At 41.2% G+C, this 27,241-nt stretch overlaps 1 protein-coding gene across 1 annotated transcript in view; it reads left to right on the top strand.

Annotated features, from left to right (window-relative positions):
* The window catches only part of SORCS3 (sortilin related VPS10 domain containing receptor 3), a 619,218-nt gene that overhangs the window by 581,291 nt on the left and 10,686 nt on the right, over positions 1–27,241 (top strand). The window contains exons 19-25 of the mRNA XM_043477073.1: positions 297–483; positions 6,912–7,045; positions 18,139–18,262; positions 19,974–20,086; positions 24,053–24,184; positions 25,913–26,012; positions 26,944–27,049. Of these exons, the coding sequence (XP_043333008.1) occupies positions 297–483; positions 6,912–7,045; positions 18,139–18,262; positions 19,974–20,086; positions 24,053–24,184; positions 25,913–26,012; positions 26,944–27,049 (896 nt within the window). The remainder of the gene's footprint in view (positions 1–296; positions 484–6,911; positions 7,046–18,138; positions 18,263–19,973; positions 20,087–24,052; positions 24,185–25,912; positions 26,013–26,943; positions 27,050–27,241) is intronic.

Below are 27,241 nucleotides of genomic sequence, written 5' to 3'. Positions count from 1 at the left end.
GGCTTCCCCACTTCAGAGCTTCATAGAGGCTCCACCTTCTCTGTAATTGCTAATATCAGCCACATCGGGCTACCTGAGTTTGGGCATACAAGGGCAGTAGACCCACAGTACCTGTTTGCAGTGCCCAGTAGCTATCAGACAGGAGTCTGATGTTTGTGTTGAGAGTGTTTCAGGAGGGTGTTTGGGGGAGATTCAGGCCTCAACGGGTGATGCCGAAGGCAGCGGACCAAGCATCAGAGAGGAGTCGGGCTGGACCATGCAAATGGGCCCAGGCCAGCTGCTATTCCCCTTTGCAGGGTGATCTCCAAAGGACAAACATCCAGCTTGACTTTGGGGACGGGATTGCAGTGTCCTACGCTAATTTCAGTCCCATTGAGGACGGCATCAAGCATGTGTACAAGAGTGCAGGCATCTTCCAGGTGACGGCCTATGCGGAGAACAGCCTAGGCTCAGATACAGCGGTCCTCTTCCTGCACGTGGTTTGTAAGTAGCTTGAGCCACCCCTCTGCTCCCAGTTGACTACTTCTTCTGTTCAGACTTCCTGAGATCCCTCACTGAGCTGGAATTGGTATGACTACTACCACAAATGACAGATGTGAGTTCATCCGTGTTGGTGTTTCATGATGCTGAAGTAGACGGACTATTTTGAAAGTTTGGAAAATGTTACCACCTAGTCTCTCCTTTTCAACTCCACTCTGTTCTGATATAAGTGTGCACATGCAAACACATATTCAGGTAAAAGTCCCTTGCATTGGAGGCTGCTAAAATAGAGCAAGAGAGAAGTCATCTGGTTCCCAGCCACAGGCTCATTTTCAAGCTACTCTGAGAGAAGGCGGCACAAATCAAAGTAAATTGTTCTCTCCGTTGAAATAGCCAAAGAAAGATTAAAGAAACACATGCCCAAATTGTTTTAAATGTAGAACTGAACACATAAAATAACTTAATTCTTACACCCAAGGTTACTTCAAGTTTATCCCAGATGTAAATAATTCCTAGAACTCCCCAACAGTTTTGTTGTCCTAGAATTTGTTTCATGGTTGTTGGCTGTTGCTTGAAAAGTGGAAGTGTTAGTCGCTCAGTCGTATCTGACTCTTTGTTGCCCCGGGGACTGTAGCCCATCAGGCTCTCTGTCCATGGAATTTTCCAGGCAAGAATGCTGGAGTGGGTAGCCATTCCTTTCTTCAAGGGATCTTCTCGACCCAGGGATTGAGCCCCAGTCTCCCACATCACAGGCAGATTCTTTCCTGTCTGAGTCACCAAGGAACAAACCAAACAGTTGAAGTTCCAAAGTAGTGTGTTAGTCCTGGGTGTATTTTGTGTCTTCGCTATCCTGGAACTTGACTTAGATAAATTGAAATAAATAAATTTAAATATGATTTAAAATGTTGGGTTAAGGAAATGTTGTTTGGGGACTGTTATTGGTTTCCTATACTTCATAGTGATAATCATGGGTCTAAGGACTACTGTAGTTTTTACTTATATACCCCACAATAGTTTAGAGGCTATGCTATATCTGATGGTCTTCTCAGGTGGCTCAGTGGTAAAGAATCTGCCCGCCAGTGGAGGAGTCACAGGAGATGCAGTTTCAATCCCTGGGTTGGGAAGATCACCTGGAGGGGGAAATTGCAACAAAACTCCAGTGTTCTTGCCAGAATAATCCCATGGACAGAGGAGGCTGGCGGACTGCAGTCCATGGGCTCTCAAAGTTTCAGACATGACTGAGCGATTGAGTACACACACTCATACATGCTACATATGGTGAAAATTAAATGCTTTAAAAGAACCTAGGTGAACATAAGAGAGACTTTTTCTATTAACAACTCAGTAAAAATATAAACAACCTACACTTAAAAAGTCCCTGGCAAACAGTAACCTAGCTGGTCTCCTAGCGTTCTGGTTACACTAATAGTATAAGGACCAGCAGCCATGAGGGAAGTGCATGGAGAGAGACCTGGACGATATATCCTTAAGGACACTGAGCTACTGGACCATGGGATAAGTGGCTTCTTCTCTGAATCTTCTGAACTTCAGTTTTAAAATGGCTTAATTCTAACTGGCACCTTGCTCCATAGGTCTCTTGCAACAGCAGTAAATAGGAATTACAAATAACACATCCAGTCATTCACTAATTTATTCAATGACTATTTGTTGAGTTCTTAATATATTGCTAGATACTGGGGACAGTAATAGAAAGATGGCTCCACCCTTGTAGAGTGTATATTCCGGTGAGGGAGGGAAAGCACTGCTAGAAATGGGCCATCAATCGCCCAGTGGTGATAATCACACCACACCATCTATAATATTTCTGTGCCAGCAGCACCAAGTCAGAAACCCAGGTGGGTTGTGTGCAGGGTGTTTACAAGCCAAGTTTAGAGCAAAAAAGACCTGTATTTGAATACTGATCATATCCTTTTGTGAAATGTTTAATATCTGTCAACTTTCTTAGTCTTAACAGACTTGTGATCCCTCTTCTATAATATTTAGATTATGGTGAGGCTCTGAGAATCAGATTGGATTATGTGTATGTGTCAGGGTCCCCAAGACATCCTCTCCCAGATTTAGTGATTTGCTGGAAGGACTTGTAAGTCTCAGCATATAGTCATACTTCAGACTTTGATTCATTACACTGATCAGCAGAGCGAGATCAACAAAGAGAAAAGGCCTGTGGGACAAAGCCTGTAGGAAACGAAGTGCAAATTTCCAAGAGTCCTCTCCCGTGGAGTCCCACAGGACATGCATAATTCCTCCAGCAATGAGTTAGAGCAACACGTGTGAAGGGCTGTTTACCAGGAAAGCTCACTGCAAACTCAGTGGCCGTGGCTGCTACTGAGGACTGATCAGATAGCCACCCTCTGCCTAGTGCACAAAATTTCCAGACTTCCTGAGGAAAATACTTTTTTCAGAATAAACATGTATGTGTGTGCGCTTAGTCTCTTGGTCATATCCGACTGTTTGCCACTCCATGGACCGTAGTCTACCAGCTCCTCTGTCCACAGAATTCTCCAGCAAAAATACTGCTATGGGCAGCCATTCCCTTCTCCAGGGGATCTTCCTGACCCAGAGATCGAACCCAGGTCTCCTGCATTGCAGGCAGATTCTTTACTATGTGAACCACCAGGGAAGCCCTAGAATAAACCATATTATTGCCTTAAAAAAAAAAAAATTCTAGGCAGAGTGAACCAGTCCTATCAGCTAGCTGTTGACTGGAAACATTCTCAGAGCCAAGTTCCCTTACGCCAGAAAAGGGCCAGTCTTACACACAGGTCTTTTTTAAAAACAAATTTACTTTCCTCTGTTCCAACGACCTGCCCCACCCATGTTCCTAATTCTCCCAAGAGTGGACCTTGTCTGCTGGGCACAAAAACCAGTGTACTTCAGTGGAAAAAAAACAACAACAAGGAACAGGTTTATATTGTGGGTTATGTGTGTGAAGGAGGAAATGTTCCTTGAAACTTTTATTGTGCTCATAATTCCCTCCAAATCAATCATGGCTGCATTTATCAGACAGTTATTATAGTGGAAACTGCTCTTGTCCTCACCTTGGGCCATTAGCTAACAAAAGTAGCTCTTAGCCGCCCATAATAACCAATCTCACACAGATTATTAGATTTTTACTAAAAAGAACACTCTTTGACAGTGAGGATTTTAGGAGTTTCCTGTATTCCCTTCTGAATCTTCCCAGCTCTCTTCTCTCCAGTCCATGGCTTATCTGTAGGTTGAAGCCTGGAGCTTCTGGCTCAGGTTCTTTGCTCTAAAAAGCTGTTTAGTGTTGTTCCTTGAGATTATGTTTACCCCAAAGTACTTGTCCTGAAACTAGCATATATGTGGCTGTGCTTGATGGTGTTCTAATTCATGGAAGCTCCACCCCTTTTGTGTTTGGCATGAATTTAGTGAGAAGAGGACTTCCCAGGTGACACTAGTGGTAAAGAACTCACCTGGCAATGCAGGAAACGTAAGAGACGCAGGTTCAATCCCTGAATCGGGAAGATCTCCTGAAATAGCAATTGGCACCCCACTCCAGTATTCTTGCCTGGAAGATTCCATGGGCAGAGGAGCCTGGCAGGCTATAGTCCATAAGGTCACAAGGAGTCAAATAAGACTGAGAGACTGACACAGTAGGGAGAAGGAGGTCTCATTTTATATTTGAGGGCATCAAAATACCCAACAATGTAAGTCTTAGATGAGTGGAGATGTCTGCGTAACAGAAAACTGAGAAGCCTGTCCAGTGCTGCGAATCATAGCAATGTCAAAAAAGTGCAGGTTTCTCATGAGCTGGCCCGCAGGATGGGCTCTGCACATTTTGAAGGAGAGAGCTAAGAATAGGAGCGTTATCTAAAAATTAGTTCAAATGAACTTATTTACAAGACAGAAACAGATTCACAGACATAGAAAACAAACTTATGTTTACCAAAGGGGAATAGGGTGGAGATAAATTAGAAGTATGTGATAACAGATGCACACTACGGTATATAAGATAAATAAGCAACAAGGATTTACTGCACAACACAGGGAACTGTATTCAATATCTTATAATAACCTAGAATAGAAAAAAGAATATATGTATGTATGTAGGTATGTATGTATAACTAAATCACTTTGCTTACACCTGAAACTAATGCAATATTGTAAATCGACTATACTTCAATTAAAAAACAAAATAGAAGCATTGACCTTGAGGATAAAGGGACTCTATTCCTATCCCAGGGAGAGTGAGAAATCTGAATGTGGGCATGAAGAAGGACTCAGAGGTGTTAAAGTAAGACCCAGATTTCTCATCTCTCTCCGAGGACATGGCCTGGTCAGGGAACCCTTCCCATTGCCATATTCTCTTCCACAAAGATCAATAAAACACAAACAGCAAAGAGAGTTTAACCAGATGAACTCCTAAAATTGAGTGAAGAAATGAAAAGTAGCCAGTATTTTCTCACACCTGTATTGTTTAAATTCTAGCCCACAATCAAACCATACAAAAATAATTAAACAGACTTACTAATTGAAAATAATTAAGCCTTTAGCCAAATGTGTATCTGAAGTGACAGGTTTGAAATTATTTGTTGGAAGAAATCTTGAAATGCTGTATGCCTGGGGTCAGCTGAGAGAGCTGCAAGCAGAGAGTGTTTTCACACTGTAGATACACAGATTCTTGAATACTTTGTTGATTGTTCAGAAAAATACCATCTGGACAGTGGCAAGCAGGTCTGGCTGATCTCCTCATCTGATCTCAGTTCCTGTCCAAACACCTTTTCTCCCGATATAAATTTACCTATGACACCAGGAGGTACGAATGTGATTCACAATAATGCCCAGTCTTGTAAGAGAGACTTTAACCCAGTGATAAACAGGAGACATGATAGTGTGGTGGTGGTGGTGGTGGAAATAGTGTTAGCCCATAATTAGCTATGTGATACTTTTAATATCCCCAGATCACTTCATATGTTCTTATTTCTGTAAGGAAGGCAAAGGACCGTGTGACAGCCTGTGGCTCAGACGGTAAAGCGTCTGCCTACAATGCGGGAGACCTGGGTTCGATCTCTGGGTTGGGGAGATCCCCTGGAGAAGGAAATGGCAACCCACTCCAGTACTCTTGCGGAAATTCTGTGGACAGAGGAGCCTGGTAGGCTACAGTCCATGGGGTTGCAAAGAGTTGGACACGACTGAGCGACTTCACTTTCACTTTCTGTAAAATAGAAGAAAAGGTCATACAGCTAAAATTAAATAGGAGCAGAAGTAAAAAGTATCTTTCTGCTTTCTGCCCTTTAAACTGAGCCATCTCCAAAATAACCAAGGATGTCATTAGTGAAGGCCTGGTGGCCTGGAAAATGCCCCACCCATGAGAAGAACTCAAGGTCCCAAGGATAAAGAGATGTCCTTGCTACAGCTGTGACCTTTAGTTACTTTAGCTCTTCAACATTATCATGTTAGAAACTAGAAAATGTGTTCCAGCAAAGTGTGGGCAGATAACCAGAACATTTTAGTTGGATCTGGTGAAGTAGAAAGGATGTAAGAAAGGGAAAAGTGGAGGAAGGGAGCAAAGGGAGGAAAGGAAGTGGGTGAGGAAAAAAAGAAAACGAAAAAGAAAGGGGTAAGGGCTGGGGAGAAAATCCCACGGAGTTAAAAAAATAACATATCTGCCCCACAAATGCAATGCTGACTCATTAACATTTTTCTTCAGTGTTTTCCTCCTCTCATATTATTTTGAAAATGAATTAAATTAAAATTCTCACTTATTATGCATAGAATGGGTTCCAATCTATTGTCTTACTTGCTAGTTTAGAGCTTGAGACTGCTTACATCAGTTTTCTGAGGAGCAAAAAAGAAGAGTTTGGTCACCTTTTGGCAAACAGCTTTTAAAATTATTATTATTTGGGAACCTGGCATTTATTTCTCTTCGATTTAAGGAGACAGGCTTTTTCCTTTTTATAATACAGCCCTGCCAGCTTCTGAATGACACCCACTGAGTTGTGCAGATGACAGGCACAATGGCCGATTGTTGAACAAGATGGGACCAATTAACAATTGAGGATAATGGCAGAGGCCTCCATATAATGCACCGACCCCCAATCACAATACAGGCTAATCAGCAGACATGCAAGAGATCGCTCTTTATCTTCCTATTTATTGGCTAAGTGTCCAGTAAACTAGCTTTGTCCTTAGATTTGAGGTTCACAAGCATTTGTGGTTGGGATCATCAGATGGAAGTTAAGTTCAGATGTCACTCAATCTGAAGCCCGAATTGAGTTCCCTGTTGTTTGCAGTGCTTCATTTCAAGCACATACACACGCATCTCAACATCTGTGAGTTTGCGATTGTTGTTTTATTATAGGTGATGGTAAAGATAAAGATTCTGGGAAGGTGAGCTTTTGTTTATTTCAGGAATAGAAACACTGACATTGTTCTCCTTGTTCCCTTAGGTCCCGTGGAGCATGTTCATCTCCGAGTTCCATTTGTTGCCATAAGAAATAAGGAGGTCAACATCAGTGCAGTTGTGTGGCCCAGCCAACTGGGAACTCTTACGTATTTCTGGTGGTTCGGCAATAGTACAAAGGTTTGGCCCTTATCAATTAGTATCTGCTTAGATTTGACCCTTTCTGATTGGTATCTGCTTAGATGTTCCCATGTTCTAACTTCTGTTTGATGCTGAGATCACAGGGGGATGTGGGCAATAACAGATAAGCTTGAAATCCATGGCGATGAATATGACATACCTTCCCACACCAAGTTCATTGCTATAACAAGAGAACTTCAAATAATCCTAAGAAAGAAAAGATTATACAAACCTGGTTGTTCTCGCTCCTCTGACCAATTTTTCTAATATTCATTTTGCTCTGTTTTTTTTTTTTTAATCCTAGCCTTTCTACTCATTAGGTGTATAACATCAAAAAAGTCGTTTAATGGTGAATAATCTGCCTGCAATGCAGGTGACCGGGGTTCAATCCCTGGGTTGGGAAAATCCCCTGGAGAAGGGCATGAAAACACATTCCAGCATTCTTGCCTGGAGAATCCCATGGAGAGAGGAACCTGGAGTCGCAAAGAGTTGAACATGACTGAGCAACTAAGACACACACACACACATCGAGAAGGTCACTTCAGTTCAGTTCAGTCACTCAGTTGTGTCTGACTTTGCAACCCCATAGACTGCAGCACCCCAGGCCTCCCTGCCCATCACCAACTTCCAGAGTTTACTCAAACTCATGTCCATTGAGTCAGTGATGCCATCCAACCATCTAATCCTCTGTCATCCCCTTCTCCTCCTGCCTTTAATCTTTCCCAGCACCAAGGTCTTTTCAGATGAGTCAGTTCTTCGCATCAGGTGGCCAAAGTATTGGAGTTTCAGCTTCAGCATCAGTCCTTCCAATGAATATTCAGGACTGATTTCCTTTGGGATCAACTGGTTGAATCTCCTTACAATTCAAGGGACTCTCAAGAGTCTTCTGCAACACCACAGTTCAAAATCATCAGTTCTCCAGTACTCAGCTTTCTTTATAGTCCAACTCTCACATCCATACATGACTACTAGAAAAACCATAGCTTTGACTAGATGGACCTTTGTTGGCAATGTAATGTCTCTGCTTTTTAATATGCTGGCTAAGTTGGTCACAGCTTTTCTTCCAAGGAGCAAGTGTCTTTTAATTTCATGGCTGCAGTCACCATCTGCAGTGATTTTGGAGCCCCCAAAAATAAAGTCTGTCACTGTTTCCACTGTTTCTCCATGTATTTACCATGAAGTGATGTGACTGGATGCCATGATCTTAGTTTTCTGAATGTTGAGCTTTAAGCCAACTTTTTCACTCACCTCTTTCACTTTCATCAAGAAGTTCTTTTGTTCATTTTCACTTTCTGCCATAAGGGTGGTGTCATCTGCATATCTGAGGTTATTGATATTACTCCTGAAAATCTTGATTCCAGCTTGTGCTTCATCCAGTCCAGCATTTCTCTTGATGTACTCTGCATGTAAGTTAAATAAGCAGGGTGACAACATACAGCCTTGACGTACTCCTTTCCCAATACCAGTCTGTTGTTCCGTGTCCAGTTCTAACTGTTGCTTCTTGACCTGCATACAGATTTCTCAGGAGGCAGGTCAGGTGGTCTGGTATTCCCATCTCTTTAAGAATTTTCCACAATTTGTTGTGATCCACACAGTCAAAGGCTTTGGCATAGTCAATAAGGTACACAAAGGCAAAATGGTTGTCTGAGGAGACCTTACAAATAGCTGTGAAAAGAAGAGAAGCTAAAGGCAAAGGAGGAAAGGAAAGATATACCCATTTGAATGCAGAGTTCCAAACAATAGCAAGGAGAGATAAGAAAGCCTTTCTCAATGATCAATGCAAAGAAACAGAGGAAAGCAATAGAATGGGAAAGACTAGAAATCTCTTCAAGAAAATTAGAGATACCAAAGGAACATTTCATGAAAAGATGGGCACAATAAAGGACAGAAATGGTATGGACCTAACAGAAGCAGAAGATATTAAGAAGAGGTGGCAAGAATACACAGAACTGTACAAAAAAAATACTCAGTTGCCATGTAATAATTCCTTTTAAAAAAGAATGGAACAATGCCAGTTTTGTTTGTTTGTTCAAGATGAACAAAGAGAACTTCAGCTCTTGCATGATAAGAGTAAGATGTGATTCATTCCTGCTCTTATTTTAAAGTAAAAAAGTGTTTTTTACTGAAGTAGAGTTGATTTACAGTATTGTGAGTCCTGCTTTTTTTAAGGGAGGCAGCATTATATGGTGCTAAGTAAAATGAAGCACCATATAATGGTGCTTAGTAAGAAAACTAAGATCATTGAAAAAGCAAGAGAGTTCCAGAAAAACATCTACTTTTGCTTTATTGACTACTCTAAAGCCTAGGCTGTGCGGATCACAACAAACTTGGAAAATTTTTCAATAGATGGAAATACCAGACCCCTTACCTGCCTCCTGAGAAGTCTGTATGCAGGTCAGGAAGCAGCAGTTAGAACTGGACATGGAACAACAGACTGGTTCCAAATAGGGAAAGGAGTACGTCAAGGCTGTATATTGTCACTCTGCTTATTTAACTTATATGCAGAGTATATCATGCGAAATGCCGAGCTGGATAAAGCACAAGCTGGAATGAAGATTGCTGGGAGAAATATCAATAAGCTCAGATACACAGATGACACCACCCTTATGGCAGAAAGGAAAGAACTAAAGAGCCTCTTGATGAAAGTGAAAGAGGAGAGTGAAAAGTTTGGCTTAAAACTCAACATTCAGAAAGCTAAGATCATGGCATCCAGTCCCATCACTTCATGGCAAACAGAAGCGGAAACAATGGAAACAGTGAGGAAGTTTACTTTTGGGGGCTCCAAAATCACTGCGGATGGTGACTGCAGCCATGAAATTAAAAGACACTTGCTCCTTGGAAGAAAAGTTATGACCAACCGAGATAGCATCTTAAAAAGCAGAGACATTACTTTGCCAACAAAGGTCCATCAATAAAAGCTATGGTTTTTCCAGTAGTCATGTATGGATGTGAGAGTTGGGCTATAAAGAAAGCTGAGTGCCAAAGAATTGATACTTTTGATCTGTGATGTTGGAGAAGACTCTTGAGAGTTCCTTGGACAGCAAGGAGATCCAACCAGTTGATCCTAAAGGAAATCAGTCCTGAATATTCATTGGAAGGACTGATGCTGAAGCTGAAACTCCAATACTTTGGCCACCTGATGTGAGGAACTGACTCATTGGAAAAGACCCTGATGCTGGGAAAGGTTGAAGGCAGAAGGAGAAGGAGACGACAGAGGATGAGATGGTTGGATGGCATCACCGACTCAATGGACATGAGTTTGAGTAAACTCTGGGAGTTGGTGATGGACAGGAAGGCCTGGCGTGCTGCGGTCCATTGGGTCACAAAGATTAGAACAGGACTGAGTGACTGAACTGATTATATGGGGGAGAGAATATCCACTGAGGGTTCAGAGATAAAAGGGTTAGGTTTCTAGCACTGCTGCATGTTGTTTGTGTGAGCTTGATCAAGTGGTTCAACCTAACATTTAATGCACTCAACTGCAAACTGAGAGACTAATGCCTATGTCATCTTGATTTTTGTGAAAACCAAGTAAAATAATCTGTGTTTCCCTGGCATAGATTCAGTTCAGTTCAGTTCAGTCTCTCAGTCATGTCCGACTCTTTGCAACCCCATGAATCACAGCACGCCAGGCCACCCTGTCCATCACATAGATTTGGTAGTCACTAAATGATGCTCTTTTTTTTTGGGGGGGGGGGTGCTTATAAAAAAATGGCAGTTAGAATGGGTTGATAAAAGACAATTAGATTTATAGGACCCCAAGGATAATTTTCTGTTTGTATCATTTGTGCTGTGTACTTTTAATTTCTTAGTATAGGCTATGATACTTTTGCATTTCTGGTGTTATTGTTCCCTGGGACAATAGGTAAGGAGGTTAGTTAATAAGATGCCCATTTGGTACATTAGAGTCTTGAAGCTCCCTATGTGAGATGAGCATTCTAAGGGCAAACATCTGGTTCACTCTTGATCCAGAACCCAGGTGTCCTCAATCCCATCTGTACCAGTACCGTTCCCAGCCCCAGGATGCTTTCTTTGCATCACTCAGTTTGTCTCTGGGAGCTCACAAAGTGAAGTGAAGTAAAAGATACTCAGTCATGTCCGACTCTTTGCAACCACATGGACTATACAGTCCATGGAATTCTCCAGGCCAGAATACTGGAGTGGGTTGCCATTCCCTTCCCCAGGGGATCTTCCCCACCCAGGGATTGAACCCAGGTCTCCCAAATTGCAGGCAGATTCTTTACCAGCTGAGTCACAAGAGAAGCCCAAGAGCTCATAGACCCTAAACTTCTGCTTCAAACACTAGCAGACATAAACATGGTGAAAGAAAATGTTTTCTGGGAGGAGAACATCTGAAAGAGAAGGATTTTAAGTTCATTTCACCTCAGAGGATGTGAGGTTTGGGCTGTCCAGCCAGGGGGTTCTTTTCTCATAGTGTTTGTTCACCTGGTGGACTTTCCAGGGAGATGACTGTGTACAGAGGGCAGTTCTTGGCCATCATAAACACAATGATTTACTCAACTGCCCACAAGGAACTGAGGACAGTGCTTCTCTGTGGAACCAGTTTTTTTCTTTGTGTGTTGATTCTATTACCTGAAATAACAGACAGTGTCTAATAAATATTTGATCAATGGAGAAGTGGACAGTGTGATTGGAGAGTCATTTCTATTTCTCAGATAATCATCTGCATTAGTTTGAAGCTCAGTGGACTTTTCTGTAAGTCAAGGATAATAACATCTAATCCATGAACATCACTGAGTTATTATTTGAAATTATCTACCCTCTGTCTAATTTATATTGTGCCATATTATGAGGGGGAAATTTTTAAATTGCAGAATGCCATTATAGTTTTTTTTTTTTTTTTTTAATGACGATGAGCTGAAGTATTCCTTTGGTTAGGAATTCCATATATAATGAGCACAAAGTGTTGTAAAAATACTTAGATATCAAAGGTCGTGCTGCTTGGTTTTTGTTTCCAAAGAGCCAAGAGAATGGGAATACATTAGAGGCATTCAAACAGAGTGGTATTGAAATGAGACACGCCTGGCTTGGGGTCTCAATACAGGTGCTTCTTTGTTCTGTGTCTTTGATCAAATCAGGTAATTTCTCTGGGCCTCAGTTTTGTTCATTGTAATGTCAGAGTAAGGCTAGCAGAGACTATATTCTAGTATTGCTTTGAAGATTAATAAGGAAAGGTACTTAAGTGCTTAGAACATATCTAAGCACCTGAATATATCAGTCACTGTTGTGCTTATCCTTTGTATCAATGGGATATACCTCTTGGGGGGCAAATCTGACATGGTTCCTCAGATTTCTCTCCCACCTCTAAGCATGGTTATTCTGCCTAGTTAAAAAAAGGTATATTTTCAGTGCTTTTGCCAGCATCAAGACGGAAACACATTAAGGTGGCCAGAGTGCTGAAAAGTTGATCCAGTGAGAATTTTCCTGGCAAATGAGTTTCTTTGGGTGCTTGGTGAGTGCTCTGAGGGTCAAGCTATTTGGCTGCCCTTGATAAACAAACTGATCTGTGAAAGGAGCTAATATTAATTTTGAGCATTTATTTCTACTATTGTCTTTATATACATTATTGTATTTAGTCATCAGAATATCACTGATGAAAGAGAAATTGACTTGTGTATAGCTGTGTGTTGTGACCAGGTAAATTGGACAGTTTCACCCCAGTGGTTGAATTAAGTCAACCTCCCAGTAAGAATCAGTTGAGGGTCTTCCCTGTTGGTTCAGTGGCTAAGACTCCTCTTTCCCAATGCAGAGAACCTGGGTTCAATCCCTGGTTGGGAAACTAGATCCCTCATGTACAACTAAGAGTTCACATGCCACAACTAAGACCTGGCGCAGGCCAAATGAATAAATAAACAAAATTGTATTAAAAAAAGAATCAGTTGACTCCCCCCCAAACATTTATAGTCAACCCTCTGTTTGGTGCCCTTAGGAATAGAAGAACGCTTTGTCTCTGCCTTTAAGGAAATTACATTTCTGATAAGAAGGAACGATGAATACACACACAGTTATTGGTGATCAAGTATGATGATGTATATATAAATGGAAGAGATCAAGTGTTCCTAAAATCCAACTGTAGGCCCATATACCTGCAAACCTATTAGCAGATGTGAAATTATATCAGTAGTTCCATGGATCTTTCTCAAGAACTTGTATTTTGTGCTAGCTGTTATGAGGAACACAAAAACAGTATAAATTTCATTTGTTCCCCTTAAGACACAATCTATTTGAGAATATGAGGTTAACATCTAAGAATAGATACTATAAGCTATGGTAATAGGAATATAACTTTATTTGCCCAGCCAAGCAGCTTAGGGGGTGATGGACGCAGGGCTTCTTGGTCTTAGAGCAAGTCGTGTATGGAGCTGGTCTTAAGCTGGCGTTGAAGGAGCAGTAGAATTGGGGCAGAAAGGAGGGAAGGGATTTGTATGCAGTGGTAAGGCTTTGGGTGTGTTTTTGTTCTGTGTAGATTGATTCTACCAAAGTGGGATTCATTTGGGATAAATTGCATAACAACTAAAATTGGAGAGGATAGGTGACAAATGGCTTTAAATGACATAAATGAATACATTTTATTTTGCCATAGAAATTCAGATTTAGAACAGGATATTGTAAGATAGCAGGCTTTCCAGGTGGCTTAGTGGTAAAGAACCCACCTGCCAGTGTAGGAGACTTAAGAAAAGTGGGTTCGATCCCTGGGTTGAAAGATCCCATGGAGGAGGGCATGGCAACCCACTCCAGAATTCTTCCTTGGGGAATCCCATGGACAGAGGAGGCCTGGCCAGCTGCAGTCCATAGAATTGCACAAAGTCAGACTTGACTGAAGCAAGTGAACACACATGCACATGTTATTGTGGAATCTGCTGAAACTTTTAGGGGAGATAAGCATAGTGATTGCATATTCTGTCTAATTTGGGAATAGCAAGTTTGTATCAAGGTATACATTTAAACTGTGGACATTTTATAATATTCTGTGTTGATTTACTGTGTTTGAGAAAATGGTGTAGGCTGCATCCACATATTTCCTTGAGGCTCCTGGATCTATTATTCAGGTGGATATCTTCTAACTATGTAGTCGCTCAAGAGCTTTGCTGATGTCTTGCTGGGCTTACTGGATAGTATGTGATCTGTTGCACATGAGGGACTCTTTGTGGGCAGGGATGTAACCCACAACCTACGCAGGCCAAGAGCCTTGCCATGGGCTGTCCGTGCAACTTAGACAAAACACAGAGAAGTCAATTGGCCGCGTGTTGGATTTGTGGGCCTCTAAAAGGCCAATTTGCTGGGATTAACAGAGGTCTGGCTTAATAAATGTGTCTGCTTGCCTAATAGATTTAGTAAATGAACCTTAAAATACTTGATTTAATTTAGTGTTGTGCACTAGACATGGGTGGCCAGTGAAGAACTCAAGAATTCCGTGGAGTGTTCCAGCTTTGCAAGTGAGGTGAAATCAGCCATGATGCCATAATAGCTGATGAAAAACAAAAGCAATTTGAAAAACAAAATTAGCTTCTGCCATCTCTCTAGCGTGGACGCCTATGGTCTACTACCCTGGAGGCCAAGTGTGCTCATTTAACACAGTTTGCTGTGGCTCAGAGCCCTGACTGGCTGGTGGAATGGCATGCTCCCTCCCACCTCAGCTGGCATTTCCTTGCTTGGTTCCTGGATCTGCTAGGAAAGCAGCCAGAGGAGAGAAAGTCAGATCTGCTGAAATGGGAGGAATCCATCTCCTTTCAGGTTGCCCAGCCCAGTCACCTAAGTCTAAGACAAGAAGAGTGTGCAGAGAAAGAAGAGTGGGGGCCACATAGACCCCTGAGTGCTGAAGATGATGTGGGAGTAGTGCAGATTCCTTGAAAAAAAATAGTGAAAGTCGCTCAGTCGTGTCTGACCCTTTGTGACCCCATGGACTATACAGTCCATGGAATACTCCAGGCCAGAATACTGGAGTGGGTAGCCAGATTCCTTGAAGAGACCACCATTAGGGGAGAAAGGATCCTGATGGTGAGAGGTAGGAAGGGATTAGAGATAGCTGAGGGCAGTAACCAAAACAGAAGGATATAGTTATGGTCAGAGAGAGCAATTTATGGAAGCAAGAAAAAATAAAAACACATCAGTTATTCCTTTGCTGTTTTGTTTCTCTCCCAACATTTTATTATTAAAAACTTGAAACACAAATTAAAATTGAAATAATTTTACATTGAGCATCCATATACCCACCACCTATAGTCTGTCATTGGAGGAGGGCATGGCAACCCACTCCAGTATTCTTGCCTGGAGAATCCCCATGGACAGAGGAGCTTGGTGGACTTCAGTCCATAGGGTTGCAAAGAGTAGGACATGACTGAGTGACTGAGTACACATAGTCTATCATTAACATCTACTCTGCTTGTTTTATCATGTCTATTTATCTGTCCATCCTTCTATCCAGCCATCAACTGATCTTAATTTTTTAAAATTTGTTTCAGAGTAAATTTCAGACACCTATATGCTTTATCCTAAATGCTTCAGGCTACAAATCATTAGCTAGAGTACTTTACTTATTTACACTTTTTCCCCCATGGAAGTATGAAATGTGTCAGTCATGAAATTGACAGATCTGAGGTCTGTACTTCCTGAGTTCTGAAAAATATACATACCTAGAACCCAAACTCCTATCGAGATATATATTATTAGCATTGCTTCCAAAAGTTCTCCATACCCCTTCTTAGTAAATTCCCACCCCAAACCCCACAACCAATCACTGTTTTTTCCCATCTTGAATTAAATCTATCTTTTCTATTAATAGAACTTCATATTCATACCATATGAATTCTTTTATATAAGGTTTCTTTAATTTCTTATGGTCTTGGGACTCATCCACTGTTATGTATATCAATATTTGTTTTTTTATTTTGTTGAATGCATGTACTTTGGCTTGTTTATTCATTTTCCTGTTGATAAATTCTTCTAGGTTCATTTCAGTTTTTGGCTACTATGAATGTAACTACTATGGGCATTTTCTTCTGTTTGTGGATACATGTTTTCTTTTATCTTGACTAAATTTCCCAGACTTCAATTGCTAAGCCATGCTAAGCCATAAATATAAAATAGCATAATTACCTTGGAAAAATTATTACAATTTCTTATAAAAGTGAGCTTGTTCCTACATAGTTGCACCATTGTACATCCCATCAAAAATATATGAGGATTCTAGTTGCTCCACATCCTCAACAATATTTGTTATTATTTTTAAAGAAAATTTTGTCATTCTGTTGGATATACAGATGTGTCTCATTTTCCTTCCAAAGAATACGACTAAGGTAATGAAACAGTTGAAGGTATTCTGACAGTCAAGCCCTAACGGGTTGACTAGTAGGAACTAGAAAATTAGCCGAAAGCCATTCTGTGTGTTCTTATTGCTGAATAAGTCCTTACAACTTTGAGCTAAGGCCCACAGTGGGGACAGACTTTTCCCAAGGTCATTCATTAAAATAGTAACAGAGCCAGGGTTTCAAGTCTCTGTTCTTGTCACACCAATGATGGCAACTCAGTGGCACACAGTTTTCCTTTATTCCATGTCCATGGCAAATATTGCCATGTTAAGCCCCACTTGACTTCTCAACACAGGACACTAAACAGCCACTGTTGGTCTGTTGGAGTTGATGTCCATCACAGAATCTACTTGTACCTCATTTGTGGTTTAATTAATGAGTTCACATCCTTGTGCATATCATCACAGAACCATAAGTATGAGGCCGCATGCTTGGACTCTGGGTTTACCCTTAGTTAATAAAAAAGAGTATAACTCTTTCCACACTCACTTCCTTTCATTTAGCAGAGAAGAAAGGGTGTCAGCGAGCTTAGGGCAATGTCTAATCCTGTCTGACTCTAGCCATCAGCTTGGTTATAAAATAGAGAATAGAATTTTAAAGCCAAGAAATCAAATTATTGCTTCAGAGGCTCAGGTGAAAATTCTGAGCTAGAAAGGGATTTCAGTCTTGCAGAAGGGATGCTGTAGTCTGACTGCTGCATCTCTCAGCCTCTGCAGCATCTAGATACACAGATGTGCTGTGTGAACACTGGCTGACATCCACATTCTTAAAAGGCAAGTCTGTGCATCCTCACAACTGGTGACATCATTGCTCTATCCTGTTGTCATCCTAACCCACAGAGAGGAGATGGGGTCTGCTCATTTGCACTTGTGACATCTATTCATGAGCTGCCTTAGAAAAGCCTCCTACTAGAGTGCCTTACCTTGCAAACACCAGATAGCTTGAAAGGACATGGGCCTCAGGATAACCACTGAATAATGACACTTTAATCTCAGAATCTGCATTCTCTTCTCTCCAATAAGCCCTTGCTTCTACTGAGATCCTAATTTCTAAGGGAAAGCTTTTAATCTTTCTCTCTATCTTTGGCAAGTCCCTATCTGTTATGATCAGGGAAAGAAAACAGAAAAAGAAAAAAGATTAAAAAGTGAGCACAGATTTGTATGTTTATCTGTTTCCCAACTTATTTAAATTGTTAGAAATGCCTTGCAATGGAACACACAGATATGATAAAACAAAATGTCAATAATATGTATATACAACTTACATATGGATCCTGCTAGATGTAAGACAACATGCCAAAGGCAGATAGGTGATTCAGAAATAAATAAAATATGATCACCTCTCTCAAAAAATCTTACAGCCCAATGGAATACATGATAAAAATATAAATCACACAAAATGTTAGAGGAAAAGAGAAAGTGATCACCTATTCCCAGAGTCACTAGGAATAGAGTACAAAAGGTGCTTCTACTTTGCCCCAGGAGAAGTAACAGAATGATGGGCAAAATCCATGGTGCCCAGTCTTATCTTCACCTCTTAGAATTAGCATTTTACAGTGCACTTCAAGTATATTAATATGCTTCCTGGATACTAGCTATATAATTTAGAAAGCTGTGCAATTTTTTTTTTTCTTCTTCTTCAAGTTAGGATCCCTTGGGGATATGCAAATGAGATACAGATTGGTGACAGTCTGATTTACAGGAAAGGAGGGAATCTGATATTCCCATAAAGGACTAAGGAAGTGTTTCTGCTTCTCTCTTTTAGCCCCTCATCACCTTGGATAGCAGCATTTCCTTCACATTCCTAGCAGAGGGAACAAATACCATCACTGTCCAAGTGGCTGCTGGGAATGCCCTCATCCAGGACACAAAAGATATCGCTGTTCATGGTAGGCCCTGTGATGCCCCTTTCTGCCCAGTGATCCCCTCCAGCCACCCTAGTGGCATTCACTGACTGCTTTGGAAATTGCTCAGGCCATGGGAAAATTATGTAGGTCCACAAAAGGTATCTAAAGGTACTTCGTTCCTTGTCCTTGAATAGATACTGAGATTGTTACAGAAGTAGCTGTACAGATAAGTAGTACAGATAAGTACTGTCTGTACTTATAAGTACAGAAGTAGTACAGATAAGCATTGTTTGTCTTCCATGATATGTCTGCATCACAACCTGATGGTCTCATTAGACAGGGATAAATCATAAGTTGAAGAGATGCTGAGCTAAAAGGACTATCATCGAAGCATCTTGATCTGTTGAACCGCCAAGGTATCTGTAACACACATGTAGCATCCATTCTTTGTGAGGTGTGAACCAGTGATTTCAAAAGCTGGAGGAGTTACAGTACCTGCTCTTGAGGAACTCATAGCTTAGGTACTGAGATGAACTATACGTAACCGATGTGTTTTGTTCGTTGTTGGAGACTCTAACATCTTTGGCTGCAAAGGATAAGAATAAGGCTAAGAATATAAGGATAAAACAAGGCAGAAGAGTGGTAAACAGAATCACCGTCCTGTTCTCAACCCTGGAGGACCATTCTTAATTATTAAACTAATTTTCAATCAAACTGTGCTTCTACCACCATTCGTTGAACCTCCCTCAGGCCCTAAAAACAGCCACTTATAGAAAGAAAAAAAAAAAGCCTAGAAGAAAATCCTAGAAAACAGGGTTTTCTAGAAAGTTATACTTAGGTATGTGATCCTTTGACTCAGTTTATATCTTCCACTTCACCCCAGATGAGTGCCTTTTCCTAGAACTCTGCAAACTTGAGGTTGAGGCTCTCTCTTTGGGCACCTGGAAGACTTTAAACATTTTTATTGGAGTGCAACTGGGAGTCTGGGGTTGTAGATGTAAACTATTACACTTTGAAGGGATAGACAATAAGGTCCTACTGTATAGCATAGGGAACTATATCTAGTCTCCTAGGATAAACCCTAATGGAAAAGAATATACAAAAGAATGTACCATATGTATAAAACTGGGTCACTTTGCTGGATAGCATAAATGAGCACAACATTGTAAATCAACCATACTTCAATTAAAAAATTAAAATACAGAGAAGTACACAGATCGTGTTTTAGCTTCATGAATTAACACAAAGTGGACAGACCTGTGTATCTACCAATCAGATCAAGGAACCAAATGTTACCCACAGCCTAGATACAGCATTTTGGCCTATTTTCTAACCCCCTGAGGCAGTTTCTAGCAGTATCGATGGAACAAAGGGAAACACAAGAAAAATCTCCATTCTAATCTAGCTCAATTTATTAATGCTTTATTGTTGCCTCTGCATGATACTACCTGTAGCAGCAAAAGTCTCCTTTTCCTCGAGTTTCACAATTATCTTGCATTTTGGATGTTTATTTACAGGAAGAAATTCTTAAGATTTTAAAAACAAAAAAAGTGGTAGGAGCACAAACCTACTTCCAGTAGGTGACTTCCAGTCACCAAATCCCACTTCATTTAGAAGCCAAGAGACAGGCTGAAAAGACAGAATTGAGATGAGGCCACATGGAAGCCCTTTTCCAGAAGCACAAAGGTAGTGGGGTCTCCCCACCGTATCACATCCTCTCTCAGCCTCACTCACACATGTTCTCTCCTTGCAGAATACTTCCAGTCCCAGCTCTTGTCTTTCTCTCCTAATCTGGATTACCACAATCCTGACATTCCAGAGTGGAGGCAAGATATTGCCAATGTGATCAAGCGGGCTCTGGTGAAAGTAAGTTGACTTTATCTTTGCTTAAATCTTCATGAATAAAGAACCAGATGGTGTGGTCCTAGAGGCATTTTCATGGATTCTGACCACCATTCTACAGTTAAATAAAGATGATTGCCCTGTAAAAAGAGAGAGAAGGATAGAGGAAATGAAGGATGGAAAAGAAAGATGGAGAGATTCAGAAGAGAGAGATAAAGACAGAGAATCAATCCCATGTTTCAAGATGGGAAATTGGCACCATCTTTCTCCTACATTTTTCTAAGATAGGAGATTGACCCCTTTAATAAAATGATTGATGGACCACTGCTTAAGTATATACTAATGTCATTCACTCATTTGGCCCACCAAAGTTTAGAGAGTTTTTGTTTGTTTGTTGTTTTTGTTGCTGTTTTTTAAAAATTTATTTGTTTTTTAATTGAAGGATAATTGCTTTACAGACTTTTGTTGTTTTCTGTCAAACCTTAACATGAGTCAGCCATAGGTACACATATATCCCCTCCCTTTTGTTGTTTTTTAACCAGACAGTCAGACCTCAAGATTTCCATTGGCCATACGTTGCAGTCAGAAGGTGACAAGCTAGGAAATAGAGCATGCCAGCAGACTCTAGGGTTATAGTTAGCACCAAGCCTGGCATGCTGCAGTCTGTGGGGTCACAGAGAGTCAGACATGACTTGGCAACTGAGCAACAACAGCATATTTTCCTTAGAGCAAGTTGAAATGGTTTTGTTAACCATTTGCTCAGGCCTAGGTGCTAGAATATAATGATGGATAAAACATGGTCGATTCAAATTTAAGTCTAGTGTGCAACTAGTTCTATGAGAGAGGCATGGCCAGCATTTCAAAGGAGCATGGAGAAAAGTACAGTTCACTCTATCCAGAAAAGTTCAGGTTTGACACATATTTGTGATTCGGTCAATACTTGTGAACTAGTAGAATAGTCTTTGGAGGGAATACTTGAACTCTGTTTTAAAGGATAAACGGTAGTTAACCGAGAGAGGATGATGTCGCTCAGGTATAGTGAAAGCATGTGCAAAGCCATGGTCTATGGCAAGTACAGCATATTTGATAAATGACAGTTTATTTTAGCCAATCTATAAGTTATAAGGGCAGGTGTGACTGATGTTATGCTGGGATGGATCGATCATTTTGTGAAGGGTCTGAGCAGCTAAAAGGGGTTTAACATAGGCTCTGGGAAGTGTGAAATGTGTTCTTTCTTTATTATTTAGGTTAAAAAAATATTTTATTTATTTATTTTGCTGACAAAGTAAGAGATTTTACTGGGAAGTGGTGCCTGGGTGGAGAGCAGAAGGGTAAGGGAACCCAGGAGAACTGCTCTGCCACGTGGCTGCAGTCTCAGGTTTTATCGTGATGGGATTAGTGGTTTTGTATTTCAGACACCCATTCTTGTGGTAATACAGAGGATGGTCTCTAGAGGTGGGAAGTGAATAGGGGAGGGGATGATTTCACAAGAGATGACCTGTGAAAAGACTACTGCACTTGTCTAAACCAGACATAAGAATAAAATCCTGAAAAGGAAAGATCCAAAGGCTAACTTAACCTTTTGAGCAATAGAACTGGTGACTAATAAAATGTAGTGTGAATGAGAGGGAAGGAGAAGCTTTCTGATTATAAGAGTAGGAAGGAGAGGATTTTCCTTGCCATTGATCAAGATGGCAACTGTGTAGAAGAAACATACTTGGGGAACAATGATGATTTGGTCTTTTATGAGTTTGGAGTATCTGAGAAACAACAGGGTAAAGATAACCAAGAGAGTTAAAGATATGGATTGGAGATCAAGTGAGGTTTCTATAGGAGGTAGTGATGCTGGAACTGAGGCCATGCAGGTCTTTAAGTCTGCCCCCAACCCCCAGCCACTCTGAGAAGGAGAGGGGGCAGGGCAGAGATGGATACTGATGCCCTCCAATGCAAAGGAGAAAGATCCTGGGAAGGACATGGAAAAGAAGCTGCCAGAGAGGAAGAATAGATAAAAGATATAAGAGCATTCCTGTGAGTAGCTGTCTATAAGAACTATACCTTATATCTGTTTATAAAAACTTGTTCAACGAGAGGGATGAAAATGAAATTGATCTTGTGTGCCTTTGACTATGGGACATCTAGGATTGTGCTGGATTTGTATGATTGGAGTTAGATCCTTCCATGTTCCCTGAGTGATGCACCCTGCGACCACTCTTCCTTGGGACACAGGGTCATACCTGCCAGGACACTCTTGGGCTTATCCCATTTTCTCCATTGGGCGATTATCTGACCTCAGTCTGTTCTCTGAGAATTACTTTCCCTGCCTGGTTAGAATAAATCCATCTTGCCTCCCAGCAGGGAACTGAGGCATCTGGCAAAACCTCCTCGAGCTCCCTGGAGATGGCTCCCCGCTTTGGGGGGCTTTCCAGGCTTCTGACTGCCACTCACTAGTTCTCTGCAGTTTGGCACTCTCTCTTTCCTTCATCACATCCCTGAGAGTTAACACCAGTCTCTAGTTCCAAATACGAATCAGAGCTGAGCTAATGGGAGACAGCTCCTCCACTTATATTCAGGCCAGTGTCTATTTATTCTTTCCTCACTGTCAGGCATCATTTGGAACAGTGAGGTGGCCATAGAGACCACCCCCGCCCCCGAATATCTGGGCAGACATACAGTAAGAACCTATTAGAGAAAAGACTGTAGCAGAGAGATATACCTTACTGTGGGCATGATCTAAAGTCCTCTCATGGAAATCTGAAGTGCTAGGAGCAAGAGGCTGACATGGAACAGGTCATTGAAGGTGAGATAGTCAGGGGAGACTTCTAGGAGGAGATGAGTATTTCTGCCAAATCCAAAACTATATTTATATATGTGCATATCATATTTGAATTGACAAAAGGTTTGTTCTGGATAAAAGACTTTCAGGAGACACATAGGAAAGAATAGGACTACTCTTTACAGGGAAGAATTCAGAGTTTTATTTTCCTGAGGATTTTACCTTCAGACGGAAGCTTACATTTAGTTTTTATCAAAAAGCAATATAATCCTTTTACTAAACCCTCAGGAATAGAAAAATTCATTTAAAATTTTAGCATCTTAACTCAACTTTTAGTGTCTTGTTTTATTTTTCATGTGTATACATTTTTATTTTTATAGAGTTGTAGCCAAGGAAATGTAAAGAACTAGATCAGAATACAGCTCTCATTAAGCATTTTTCCATGTTGTCTCACTGTGCTAATTATCATCTTTATGGTAGCATAACCATTATTTACTTAACTTTTTTGACTATTTAATATTTCCCATTTATTTGATATTATAAGTAATGTTATGAGTGTTTCTTCCTCCAAATGGCTTTTCCTATATTTTGGATTATTTCTTTAGGACAAACACTCCAGGTTACAGTTTCTGAATGCAGGGTCTGAATATGTTTATGACTTTACAGTAAGCCTTTTGAAAAATAAATTGGCAACGTGTATCAATTTTTAGTGCTGCTAGCAACAGTTGAGGAAACCTCTTAATTGAAGCTGCACCAGTATTAGCTATTTTAACTTAATAAAAAATCCTGCTTTAGTAAGTGAAAACAAGAACAGCTTTGCTCTTTTTTTTATTTGCATTTTCCCATGTTTGTTTATAACTTCTTATTCTTCATTTGCAGCCAGTCTGTTCATGTTTTAGCTGGACGCTCTAGTCTTCTTAGTGTAGAAAAATGGAAAATATGGGAGGAGTTTTTGCCGATGTTGCCAGCAAACAATATTTTGCAGATCATTCATAGTAGTATTTTAGTTTCATGAAAGATGTATGTAAGTGCAGAGGAGGTAGAGAAACTAATTCTCTGCCTAGCAGTTCTAGGGAAAGCAAAAGGAAAGCCTGAATGTATATTGGAAACTGTGCCTTAAATGCTGTATTAGAAATGCATGGTCAATATCCTTGTTATTGACTTGGGGAAGGCTGGATCCTCCAGGACCCCACTCTTCAGTCAAAACGTCTTTGCAGGTAACCAGTGTCCCGGAAGACCAGATCCTAGTTGCCGTGTTCCCTGGCCTCCCCACTTCTGCAGAGCTCTTCATCCTTCCCCCCAAGAACTTGACGGAGAGGAGGAAAGGCAATGAAGGGGACCTGGAACAAGTAAGTGAAAGAATACTTGGCTAAGACACTCTCCTGCACCTCACCCTCTAAGGGAACACAAAGTATTTCTAACCCAAAAGGTAGATTGAACCCTTTCCTGTTTGTCCACCAACCTGTCACTCATTGTCTGGCACCAGGGCTTTGGAGAACAATCGGCTTTACCCAGAATAAACACAAATGCACAAACACTGGCGCATTTAGCCATACAGGAAAGAAAAGCACTCCTGAAATCATTCATTCCAACAGTTGCCATTCTTGCAACTTACTCATTTCTCCCAGCTAATGAGTTGTCCTGGTGAAAAGAGATGGGAGTGGGGGAAGAAGAGAAGAATTTTAGTTTCCCTCTCTATTTCTCAAAAATGTGCTTCCTGTCTTGAAAGATCCTGGTCAATAGAAGTTCTGCCTCTAGGAAGAAAATGAACTGCTTTTAAATGTGTGTTTTTGGAGAGAGATGGATTGCCTCATCTTGCTTTGACTAAGGAAGCAGCGTTCCCCAAAGGGATCATGATTTACTGTCTTTATCAAATGGCATATAGCTCTTATGATCTGCCTACCAGCCTAGAAGTGAAGGCAGCAGTGGTCCCCATGTCTCCATCTCTTATTCCCTGCTCTTGCTGGGGTCTTACTTGACTGGGCTTTGCTTTACCTTCCCATGCCTTCTTGTGATGAGTTAGAAATAGAAATAAGTGAGAAAGAAGCTGCTAAAAACCAGCATGAATCAAACACATTTGCTCCCTTTTGAATTAATCAATGTACAGACATCTCCCAAGTCCCTCTGCTACTCACCTAGCTGTCACCCCATCCCACGTTGGGCGCAGGCCACCAAGGGCAGCACAGATGCCATCATGGTCAGTTTCTCTGGAAACGAAGTGGATCCTTGCATTACAGGGCTGCATATTGAAATCGGCCAGATATAAATTCAGCTTCTCAATGCATACATCACTTTTACAAGACCTCTTTATTCTGAAATAGCAAGTGGCATGTGTGAACTATATTTGGAAGCTACAATATCCATCCATTTAGATAAATAGGTAATTACGGTGATGAATAGCAGCTGTGATATTAAGGCACGGACAGCGAGATAAGAGTTAGGGACAACAGCCTCAGCCTGCCTCAGCTTTCATGTGGGAATTACACAGTGATTAAATCGATGTTATGTGTTCTGAGACTTGCTGGGGAAAAGTAAAGAGGAAAAATTATCCCATAAAAAGGAGGCAGCTTCTGCTTTGATGGTTGCCTCCCATTGTCTCTAAAAGAGAAACAGCAGAGGAGTGGGCTGTGGTGTACATGCCTGCTTTAATCCTGGCAGGGGCCTCCATCCTGTGTGTGTTGCTTGTTCACATTAAAGAACGAATGGTGGGTTGACTTTCTTTCATTGGGACCCATAACACGTCTCTCTATGGAAAGTTATACAGGCTTGGATGAAAAGACACTGAACTGGGAGTTGAATGAAGCATGTAAGTCTGTTGTCAACTCAAATTCCCTAGGTGACTGTGGACACACCTCTGTCTCACTATCCTCTCCAATAGCAAATAATACCAACTCGTCCTTGGCTTCACAGGGCTCTAGGGGCTGGGAGAACCAAATGGATAAAAATGTTCCAATATCCTGTCCTCTTGTTGAATAGGTTATGTTTTGCCTGTCGACCCCCGTTTCTTTCTCCATGAGGGGGCAGCATCACATGACATTTCTTCTCATGCAGCTTCTGTCTCTCTCTTTTTCCTCCAGATCGTAGAGACTCTGTTTAATGCTCTAAACCAAAACCTGGTCCAGTTTGAGCTGAAGCCAGGGGTTCAGGTCATTGTGTATGTCACACAGCTGACCTTAGGTAAGTGCCTGAAGGCGTATGGGGTGGGGAGACGGGTATGGAGACCTGATATCCTGGAGATAAAAGGGAGGAGATGGTTACCAAACTCTTTCCAATAAATGCTCATAAATGGCTTTGTGTAGTGATGGCAAGGAAAGATTCATTACATCTTTCTTGAGGCCTCCTGTTAGGGTGGCAAGAAAACATCTTTAGAAGTTGCTTTGCTGTTGAATTCCTGGATGATCTTCAGGAAAACCTACAATTTCTTTGGGCCTTGACTTTATTATGTTTCTTATGTATAACCATTTCTTATCTATAACGTAGTTCTCAGTCTCCCTTAATTTCTACAGTTATCTGATTCAATGAATCTTGATTGGGAGACCAGATCAAATAACTTTAAAACTCCCTTCAATTTATAATGTTTAAATCTAAGTGAAAAGAGGGACTAGCTCTGGGTGGTTGATTTATGAAAGAAATTCTAAAAAGGCATGTCCCATTGGACACCCACTTTTGGCTCTCTGGAAAAGCCTATTTGCTAACTGTTTCTAATTAATGAAAGCTTTTTAGATGTGGAGGTTCCACATGTGCCCATCCAGCCATGTTTTACCAGAATAGAATAGAGGAAGAAACGGAACCCCTCTATCACCTGTAATCACACTGACAAGCACTGAGGTGTCTAAGAAAAGGAGCATTCACACCCTATTCCTGCTGCCCTTAGCTGAGTACAATTTGCAGCAGGAACAGCAGGTTTCCCCAGGCAGAGCAAGTTTACTTTCCCTAAGAAGCTGTGATCAGGATGCCATCATCCTTGAAGCCAAGCTTCCTCTGCCCAGATAGCATGCAGGGCAATCGGAGGCTGTATATAAGGTTGGAGAGCCGCGGGCTTCACTCTGCAATGGATACTCCCCCAGCTGATAGCTTCAGAATGAGCAAGTCTGTTCTTTCCTCCTAGCTCCACTGGTGGACTCTGGCGCTGGGCACAGCAGCTCAGCCATGCTTATGCTCTTGTCAGTGGTGTTTGTCGGCCTGGCTGTGTTTCTGATCTACAAGTTTAAAAGGTATGTGCTGCCATGACTCGATTTTAGGCAATGGGACTAGGTTCTTGGGCGCTGATTCTTCCTGTAATTTACATTGCTAAACTCATCCCAAATATGTGATATTAACTTTCCCTGAAGCTGTATTTGGCATTGCAGAAGAACAGGAATGTTTTAGGATCAGTGAGTAAATGGACTTAATATGAACTCTCTCCA

This window comes from Cervus canadensis, chromosome 8, assembly GCF_019320065.1.
Source record: "Cervus canadensis isolate Bull #8, Minnesota chromosome 8, ASM1932006v1, whole genome shotgun sequence".
NCBI lineage: Eukaryota > Metazoa > Chordata > Mammalia > Artiodactyla > Cervidae > Cervus > Cervus canadensis.
The sequence above is the reverse complement of the archived record's forward strand: the minus strand, read 5'-3'. Positions and strand labels throughout refer to the sequence as shown.